Source organism: Ylistrum balloti, unplaced genomic scaffold (assembly GCF_031769215.1).
Source record: "Ylistrum balloti isolate Yb309-2 unplaced genomic scaffold, AGI_CSIRO_Ybal_v1 Utg369840, whole genome shotgun sequence".
NCBI lineage: Eukaryota > Metazoa > Mollusca > Bivalvia > Pectinida > Pectinidae > Ylistrum > Ylistrum balloti.
Window position 1 is genome coordinate 1,201,362 of NW_026781998.1, and position 10,006 is coordinate 1,211,367.

The window sequence follows — 10,006 nt, forward strand, 5'->3', positions numbered from 1 at the left end:
CTAAATCACTAAACGCTTTAAATTCCTGCTTAAGTGACAGCCTATGATGCTGACAAAACCATAAATTTGATATATGATAACCAGAAACTTTCAATATCTGATAAATCATTTTATTCATCTATTTCTAAAAGAATTTTGTAACAATCTTAAATCAGTACATGTAGTTCGAAAATCTAATAGATGTGCTATTCTTCAGTTATCATTTATTTCAAGGTTTCATACTTACCTTATTTGCTTTACTAAACTGAGTTTTGAATTCATGACTAATTATTACTCAGTGTGTAGTTTTTGATAAATAATGCTTCTAAAAACTAAGTGAAAACGAAAGTAGATCAAACACAATTCAAAATTTCAGTTATAATAGCACTTTCTTTGAAAATGAGAATGTTTGTTTTCAAAAATATCAAATAAAACATTGATTTTATCAATAACACAAAGAAAAGTAGTTAAAACCGTTCCTGAAATACAGAGTTCGCCCAAAACACTGGTATTTAACTAAAGTCAAAAACGAAAGTAAACACTGTAAATTTCACTTATAATGTACATTTTCAGTAATATCTTCATCATATTATCATGTAAACTGCCCTGTTACCTTTTACTAAACGGTAGCAATTAATCTGGAAGAATTAGACTAAGACATCCTTGTAGACGAAGTCGTAGGTTTACTCGTTCTTGTTACACATTGCACTACTCTTTGAGTAGCTAGAAACTTACCTTACATTTGCTAATTCACAATCAGCTGTGACTTTAAAACCTCGAGGAATATATGTTATTTCATCGGTTACGATTGAAAATAATTGAATGACTGGTTAATAACTTGATCGCAATTCCGTACTGCGTCTATATTTTCGGTTTCTCCGCAAAGTCTGCTACTTTCGTTTTGATCTTACCAGTGATTGGCTAACTAATATAACGTCATCTTTTCATAAGAAAAAGAAATTCCCTTTGTCTAATATTGATGAAAAATAGCGTCAAATTACCAAAATGCGTAGTACTTAATAAAACAGACGGAGAAAGATATAACACAACTACAAAAATAATAATGACAATAATAAAATCCGGAACAAATAAAACGTCTTCCAGTTTAAATTTACAATCACGTTGTCGTTTCCTGTTTTAAAAACGCGGCATTCAACATTCATCACGAGTGATTGTTAAAATTATAACAACTTGTAGGTTACGGTAAGTGAATTAATCAACTGTAATGCGTATCAGTTTGGCATGTATATACATATCAAGATAACACGACTTTCCAAATGATAGTACGTTTAAGTGATATTATCTAATAATTTTTAGGTCCCTGGTTTAGGTTAGGACAATTTTGAAGTCCATCTAATGCCTTGAAAAATGTAAAGCCAAACACTATCAGTAAACCCCGTTACCAGCATTATCACAACTGAGCTTTTTTCAAAAAGCCACTGAGGGATCTGAAGCATGCAAGAGTGGAAAGGCCTCACACAGGCCCGTCCATCAGACTATGGTTAGTAGTTAGTGGTTAGGTCAGTGTATGTGCAATTATAACTAACACTTTTTTGGTTGCCATATCTCGAGTCCTTATCAGTCAATCAACTAAGTTACTTTATTACTTTACCAATGTCTATTGCTTTCTGATAATCCATCCATTCTGGCTACATACATCTGTTTGCTTTTCTGACTTTTTGTAATTATGTATGTGTGTTTTCTGTGAATGTTTTGATTGCGAAGGTTTATGAGAGGTTACGACAAACAGTGACATTATGATAGGAAGAGATTATCTAGGATAGATTTCAGTTTTTGAGAGTGTACCTGTGAATCATTACACAAGTAAGACGATTGGAATATGTTTATGGCTATGTGTTTAGAAGGAGTACTTTGTTAATTCTGATGGGTTTCATTTTGAGTAGAAGTAGAGGGGATTAATTTGTCATTTCTACCCTACATACTATAACATACATTCTGTTATATCCCAGGGTTTGAGTAAAAGTAATATTTTTATCTGGTGGGAAATGGGGTAGATGATGGTTGGGGTCTTGTATGGTGTACAGTGGACCTTTGTCAGTATCTGTTTGTGACTGTATGTTTATTGGATTTGTTTAGGATTTTAATTTCATTTCTTTGATCAGTATCTAAAGTATGATATTTGGTTGCTTGTTATGGACAGTGGAATTTTGATTTATGCCTTTTTTTGATGTCCCTATGTTCTGTGTTAGATAAACAAACATGTTTTATCATTCAGTATTTATTTATCTCAGTGTAGTATACCTTGCCTACATTTATTGAGTCCATATGCCACTGGCCAAGATCTCAAACTTGATTCCGACTGAACGATCAGTTTATTTCCATAGGATGGAGAGGACTCACCTTGATTTGATCTATACTGAACATATTAGTGGATAAAAGTCTGGGGTATATATATATTTCTATTGATGAAAATATGTGATTTGCTAATAAACCACACAGCAATGTTTTGATTGTTATAAAAGTTCTCTGTATTTTTGTTTTAGTTGTTTATATAATGAGGTTTATTTACTCTTTAGCTTTGTGTAAATTTTGTTGCTGTTTCAGCGGTGTCATTTTTGGGTTGTCATTCAGAACCCACATGAGTCTTTCTTTTCTCTTTTGGAGCTTAACGTCCTTGTTCCGGTTATAACCGAGCCTAGGACACAACCGTGTGAGACCACAACTGCTTTTGCTATATGTGGGTTGGATGGGGGCATGGAGGAGGTCACTGCCAACCTCATGAGGTGTCAGATTGCACCAATGAATGAGAGTATCAGTGGTAATCCTCTCTGGTACAGTCTCCCCGGGATCCTACCTATAGTGAATGGTGTTGTGCAGGTTTCTGGTGTTTAGGAGATATCTTCCTTTTGACGTTTCTGTTTACCGTTTATATTTTATCTTAATAGTCAACCTTTCCTAGAAATTTAATGAGAAGTCTATGAACTAGTCTTTCATTTTCATTTGATGTGAAAACCTGGCTAATGGATGCATATTGGATTTGTATTCTTTTTAATTAAGAAATGAGACCTTTTCTTTCCTGGTTGGATCTAATGCAATGTGTGGATTTTTTTAGGTAATGAAGTTTTAAGTGCTAATTCTATAGCAATAATTTCACTTGTAGCGAAAAGGAGTACTGATCGGTCAATCTGACTGATAATGCAATGTTGTTTTCTCCCAAATAAAAACCTAACCCTGCTCAATTCGTTTGTGGATTTTTTTTATCCATGAGTATGACATTGGGTATGATCATTATTTTTTTCATCAAATTGATAATGCAATTGCCCTAGTTTCTGTTGGATTTTCCATTTTTGTTGGTTTTGTCAAAAAATTTTGGTACTTATTTCAGGAGTGTCTAATTTCCAAAGTGGAGTAAGATTTGGAATAATTTCTTCAGTTTTAACCTTTTCTAAGTTGTGTTCCTGTAGAAGTTAGTTTGTTACATAGTGATATGTGTGTTTTTACTTCTATAATGATTTTTATTCGGGTCTGAGTGTTTGTGTTCTGGCCCAATATTGAAGCATGAGTTTTTCCCTCTTTAATTTTAATGGCAATCCTTGGATACAGCTAATATGCGAAATGACGTAATTTTTTATGTGCCTAAGGCTATTTTTTTACGCTTTATGCTGAATTATATTTAACAATTTTATTGCATTAACTGAAGCCTAATGGTAAACCAGACAGCCATGGTCTATTTTTGATCTAATAAGTGCTTTATACAGAGTTAATAGAGTAAATTTGTTTGTACCAAGTTTATTTCCAGAGATGTATGTTAATGTGTTAAATGTGTTTTTGCAGCATTCTTTTATATGTTTGATATAAGGATTCCATGTTAATTTTCTATCAAAAATCATACCCAAATTTTGCATTTCTTTATCAAACTGAATTTCATTTTCACCTAGGTATATCTCTGGACATTTTTTTCCCCTGAAAAAGACATGGCTGCTGTTTTTTCTTTTGATATTTTAAACTCCCATTGATCACCCCATTCCTGAAAAGTGTCTAGGGTGTTTTGAATGTTATTGCAATTATATATATTGTATCTTTTTATTGCTTTGCCAAATGCTGGTATCATCCGCAAACTGACCCATGTTAGCTCTTTTCATTATTTAGTTATTATTATATATAATGAAGAGTGTTGGAAATATAACACTACCTTGGGGGATGCCTTTGTCTAATATAAGTTCTTCTGACATAGTGTTGTTAACTCTTACTTATATTTTAAGATCTTTTAGGAACTGGATGATAAATTTTAACATGTTTTGGATATTCCTACTTCTTAAAATGCTAGTAAATTAATATGATCTTGTGTCAAATTATGTTGTAAGTTTTTTTAGTCGATGAAGACAGTTATAGTATAAAAGTTTTGACAAATTGTTTTTAATCTCTTATGTTTTTCAGACCAGTGAGTTTAAAGTTGACCTATGACTCCTGAAATTGCCTTGGTATTCAACAATTGAATTGTGGGAACTAATCTAATGATTTAATCTATTGTTAAACATGGTTTCTAGGGTTTTACATAAGTGTGATGTTAAGGAAATAGGTCTGTATGATGCTGGAATTTCATTGTCTTTACCAGGTTTTAGTAAATGAAATTACCATAGCCTTATTCCATGTGTAAGGGTATGAACCAGAAGCCCAGATTTTATTGATCAGATTTATTAGTTTGTTAACTTTTGGTGGACAGTTTTTGAGAATTGTATAGGAAAGTTTATCAATGCCAAGTGAAGTACTCATCTTAGATTTAAGTAAATGTAAATAAGATGAAAAGGTCAGTGTTTTCTTTACCTGTGTCTTCAAGTTTTTGTTGATTTCATGCTGTTTAGTGGTTTTTATTTTCTAAAAAAATCTTTAGAACAGTTATCTTTACTGCTTGTTTTTTGAAATTGTTTGGCCACAATGTGTTGTTGGATCATTTGTTATCATGGGTATAGAAGTCTAGTAAGAACATTTTTTGTTCATTGTTCTGGATGATTTTCTAATGGGTGTGGCGGTAATCCCTGTTTTAGATGTTTTGTTTGTTTTCCTGGTACGGTAGCTTGAAATTTTTTGTCAAGTGGAAAATTCATTTGAGTGGTGGGGGTTTGTGTGGATTTTGTTGGGGACAATACAGATATGTTTCTGGAGTCTGTGCTAGGGCATTAATGTGATGTCTGATGAGGATTCTTTAATTGGAGTGTTGTTCTAATTTTTTTTTTTTTTTTTTTTGTCAATGGTCATGTCTAAGCCAATTCCTATTTCTTGTACTAATGTATTGTAGAATGTTTTGTGGTGTCCTCTAAGGTTGCAAGGGCCAGTGACACAAAAAGAATTCTTCATGTGTTAATGAATTGTTGTTGTGTCATGTGTTAATGAATTGTTGTGTCATCAGCTTGAAAAGACATATTTGTTGTGATGTAGAAATTAAAGGATGAGTCGGTTTAAAATCTTGATGTATATAGATGTGTCTTTACTGACCTGTTTGGAAGAGTTATATATAGCTTGAAGCAGATTTTTATATATTTGAAGTTTTGCCTGTAGAATTTATAATAAGGGCATCATTGCCACTAGCACAACCTCTGTTTTTTCCCCAATCCAAGTGTTGGATTCCCCAAATAATGGTAGTAAAATAAATTGGCAAAATATTGGATGAATCCTTCAACAAAGTATATGAGCAAAACATGAAAGACAAATCTTTCAAGTATGGTTGAATTAAATGTCTTTGCCTTCTCTCCCTCCTGCCCCTTCTAACTCAACACCAGTTGTCCAGGCTGGCCCCAATCCCAATGTAATATAGACGAGGAATATCTTCAACTGGTATATACACTACCTTGTGGGATCCCGTTGAATTGAAACTGCTGATAATATAATAATTACATATAGTTTACTCCTTTCAGATGGCAGAAACGCCCAATGAATTCAAACTAAAAAATCCTCCAACAGATGGAATTTCAGCTGCAAAATTCGGTCCAAATTCAAGTCAATTTCTACTGGTGTCCTCTTGGGACACATCAGTTCGTCTTTATGATGTTGTTGCCAATAATATGCGACTCTCCTATCAACATCCAGCTCCTGTGCTAGACTGCTGTTTCCATGTAAGTTTACTATATATCATCATAATTGTTTTTCGTGGTGAATATCTAGACTAAACATTGACATAAATTGAAATTGTCATGTATATTACTATAATTAGTGATTCCATAAATAAGATGATTTTATATGTCATATGTTGTCCATCTGATTGTGTGAGAGATCAAAATTTGCATTAATTAATTAATATATTAAAATATTACAGGATGCAGTTCATTCTTATAGTGGAGGACTGGACAATACTGTCATGATGTTTGACTTCAACACTAATGCAGGTATGTATGGCTAACAAAGATTTATCATCAAAGTTTCATAAAGATCTTAATGTTAAAATAAACTTGATTTATTGAACCCTGTGTAGAAAAAGGTACAGAAATCAACTTGTCTGTTGGTATTAACACCTGTGTGGAAAAAGGTACAGAAATCAACTTGTCTGTTGGTATTGACACCTGTGTAGAAAAAAAGTACAGAAATCAACTTGTCTGTTGGTATTGACACCTGTGTAGAAAAAAGTACAGAAATCAACTTGTTTGTTGGAATTGACACCTGTGTAGAAAAAGGTACAGAAATCAACTTGTCTGTTGGTATTGACACCTGTGTAGAAAAAGGTACAGAAATCAACTTGTCTGTTGGTATTGACACCTGTGTAGAAAAAAGTACAGAAATCAACTTGTCTGTTGGTATTGACACCTGTGTAGAAAAAAGTACAGAAATCAACTCGTTTGTTGGAATTGACACCTGTGTAGAAAAAGGTACAGAAATCAACTTGTTTGTTGGTCTTGACACCTGGCCAGCATCCATCTGTACACCCAGGACACTTGAAACTAAGATGATCTTTTTCCCTTTAGTGCAAAGAAAAGGTAAAATAAAGCACCTATAGTCACAGTGTATGTTTTGAAACATAATAGAACAGTTACCATTCTGATTTGTTTTGTTTGCCTTCAGGCACGACTGTTGGAACACACGACTCTGCAGTGCGATGTGTGGAGTACTGTCCCAGTGTTAATGTAGTCATTACTGGCAGCTGGGATTCAACTGTCAAACTATGGGACCCCCGTACACCATGTGGGGCAGGCTCATTTAGTCAACCAGATAAGGTATAATGTACAAAAAATACTTAGCTGGAGAGCTTTGGTATGGTGATAGAAACTTAAAATCAGACTAGAAAATATTAATATGTTCCACCATTATGCAGCTGATCAATATGATATATATATATCATGTACCTATAAACTTTCCATCAAACTTAATGCAAAGGTCAGTTATGGCAATACTCAGGAGTTTCAGGGTTCCAAGATCAAGGTTATTATTAATATTTATAGAAAATCATCAACTAAATAAGTGATGCACTAATAACTTCATTTCTTTAAAGATTCAGATCAAATATAATGCAAAGGTCATCTACATATGTTACTATTTATAGAATACTATCAACTGTGTCAGTGAATCTGTTGTGACTTCATTTCTTAAGGTATTTAGATTGACCTGTACACCATTAAAAGATACCTTGCATGAATCAACGTTTTCAAGTCAAAATAACTTTTGATACTAATTTTATGTATATGGTGACTAAATTCGTGGTTAGGTAAAGTTTTCCTGTTACAGGTGCACACTACTTCTGTGGTTACTTAATTCGTGGTAAGGTAAAGTATTTCTGTAACAGGTGTACACTATGTCTGTATGTGGTGACCGACTCGTGGTTGGAACAGCAGGTCGCAGGATATTAGTGTGGGATCTTCGTAACATGGGCTATGTCCAGCAGCGACGTGAATCAAGTCTCAAGTACCAGACTCGCTGTATTAGATGTTTCCCTAACAAACAAGGATATGTCCTCAGCTCAATAGAAGGTAACTATAAAGGAGCTGGATAAGCAAAATCATAGGGCTATAAATATATTCAGGTTTATAACAATTGGAAGATAAAATCAAAATACGTTCATTTTGCTCCGAGTCCTATTTGTCATGGTGTTTTGTTTTGTTTTGTCTTGGGGGCATTTTTTGGGTGAAAGGAGGGAATGGCTGTTAATTTCTAAAATGCATAACATTTGTCTTTTTTTTCTGAAATGAGAAATGTATTTAATTTGCAAAAAAATTGAATTGTGCTTTTTGATATATAGGTCGTGTAGCTGTTGAATACCTTGACCCAAGTCCTGAGGTACAAAAGAAAAAGTATGCTTTTAAATGTCATCGTATAAAGGAAAACGGAATTGAATCCATCTATCCCGTCAACGCTATAGCATTTCATACCCAACACAACACTTTCGCCTCTGGAGGCTCAGATGGCTTTGTCAATATCTGGGATGGCTTTAACAAGAAACGCCTCTGTCAGTTCCACAGGTAAGCTACAAAATACATATATTTGTGTTTTCAACGATATTGTATATCAAGGCTGTATAGCGTTCATTGTATTTTTATGAGGAGATTCCTCTACATGTGTAAGATCACACTTGTGATCAGCAAGTTGTTTACCTCTATTGTGCTACTCCTTTATATTACATTAAGGAATGATGTTAGTCATCATTAGACTGTAGGCTATTGAAATTGCCTTACATTGTCCATCCCTCTGTAAATGGTTCTTAAAGCTAGTTTTAGAGAGGAAGTGATTGGATTTTTATCAAATTTTATAGGTTCTCTTTGGTCCCTAGTTTTGCCTGTTTGATTTTGGGAATGATCAGAAAACAAAATGGTGAACAGGTGGCCATCTAGGATTTTGACAATGAAAGTTAGGTGTCATGATATCTTGGGGAAATATGGATGGATCTTTCTCAGATTTTATATATAGGTTCCTCATGGTTCCTAGTTGAAATGATCAGATGGAGTGCCCCAAAATCTCCAGAGAATCTCTTGTTACTGTAGTGTTATTTATTTAAGATGTATGCTTTTAGTAATGAATTGTAATAATACCTTTAGTATAACAACACCTGTAAAATCCATTTTAATTTTTTTTTTTTTTTTGATGTACAAATCGTATGACACATGTGATGTTTTTGTAAGATTTGCAGAGCTCGATTTTCATTTCTATTGTATCATTTACGATAATTTCAGATATCCCAACGGAATCTCCTCCCTTGCCTTCAGTAACGATGGACAGGCATTAGCTATAGCCACATCTTATATGTTCGAGGCAGATGAGATCAAGGATTTACCAGAGGATGCTATTTATATTCGAAATGTCAGTGACCAAGAAACAAAGCCAAAATCCTGAAAACTTTGATATACAAACAATTAATACATGTGTTCAATACAACGTGGCAGTTACCTATATATATTACACCTTAACATTTCTTACTACAACTTACATGTAACATTTTGCAAATTTACTTGAAGATATTGTTTATGATACAAACAAGTTAAGTTGTGAGGGTCTTCTTTGTTGATGTAAAGGTAAGGTATACTGATAATATTTAATGATACAAAGATCATTAAAGAAAAAATGTATGCATGTCAGATTTGATTATGCAAAGATCTTGGATAACTGTAATATGCAATTGACAGCAGCAGCAGCAGAAAGTTGTACATATTTTAGTGTGGATGTATTAAAATCAGGAAAAAAATGTCCAAAACCTGTAATTACAGATAAAGCAAGGTTTCACTTGTATAGTTTTAAAAACAATGCACTGAGGCTATTCCAGTAAAAAAGTCAACTTCACTCCAAGACTCCTAAATGAATCACCTCTAGCCATAAATCAGTTTCTTGTCTATTACTGCTAAGTATATTATTGATTAAGTTCTTCAGGTGGTACCCCTAAACAAAACCTGTACTACTTGGGTAGGAGGATTATTGCTATCAAAGGGTTACATTCCAAAAGGAGCAGGTGAATTGTATAACCTGAAGTTAGAGAAGATGGCATCAGATAGGTTTTTTTACTGGAATAGACTTGAATTCTTGTACATATTTTGAATTTTTATGTTTAAGAATATCAAAAATCATATTTACAGTTTTAGATATTTATTTGTTAAAT

The 10,006-nt window shown here is 33.4% G+C and overlaps 1 protein-coding gene across 1 annotated transcript; it reads left to right on the forward strand.

Annotated features, from left to right (window-relative positions):
* Positions 1 to 1,128: 1,128 nt before the first annotated feature.
* On the forward strand, positions 1,129 to 9,928 carry LOC132545303 (mitotic checkpoint protein BUB3-like). The gene is made up of 7 exons (XM_060208979.1): positions 1,129 to 1,182; positions 5,853 to 6,050; positions 6,251 to 6,320; positions 6,991 to 7,142; positions 7,709 to 7,892; positions 8,162 to 8,381; positions 9,090 to 9,928. The coding sequence occupies exons 2-7, from the start codon at positions 5,853 to 5,855 to the stop codon at positions 9,247 to 9,249; spliced, it is 984 nt and encodes a 327-aa protein (XP_060064962.1). The 5' UTR covers positions 1,129 to 1,182; the 3' UTR covers positions 9,250 to 9,928.
* The last annotated feature ends 78 nt before the right edge of the window (positions 9,929 to 10,006 follow it).

Coding starts and splice junctions, on each gene's coding strand:
- LOC132545303 (XM_060208979.1), top strand. CDS start 5,853: ATGGCAGAAACGCCCAATGAATTCAAACTAAAAAATCCTCCAACAGAT. Junction 6,051..6,250: donor TGCTAGACTGCTGTTTCCAT/GTAAGTTTACTA, acceptor AAAATATTACAG/GATGCAGTTCATTCTTATAG. Junction 7,143..7,708: donor CATTTAGTCAACCAGATAAG/GTATAATGTACA, acceptor TTTCTGTAACAG/GTGTACACTATGTCTGTATG.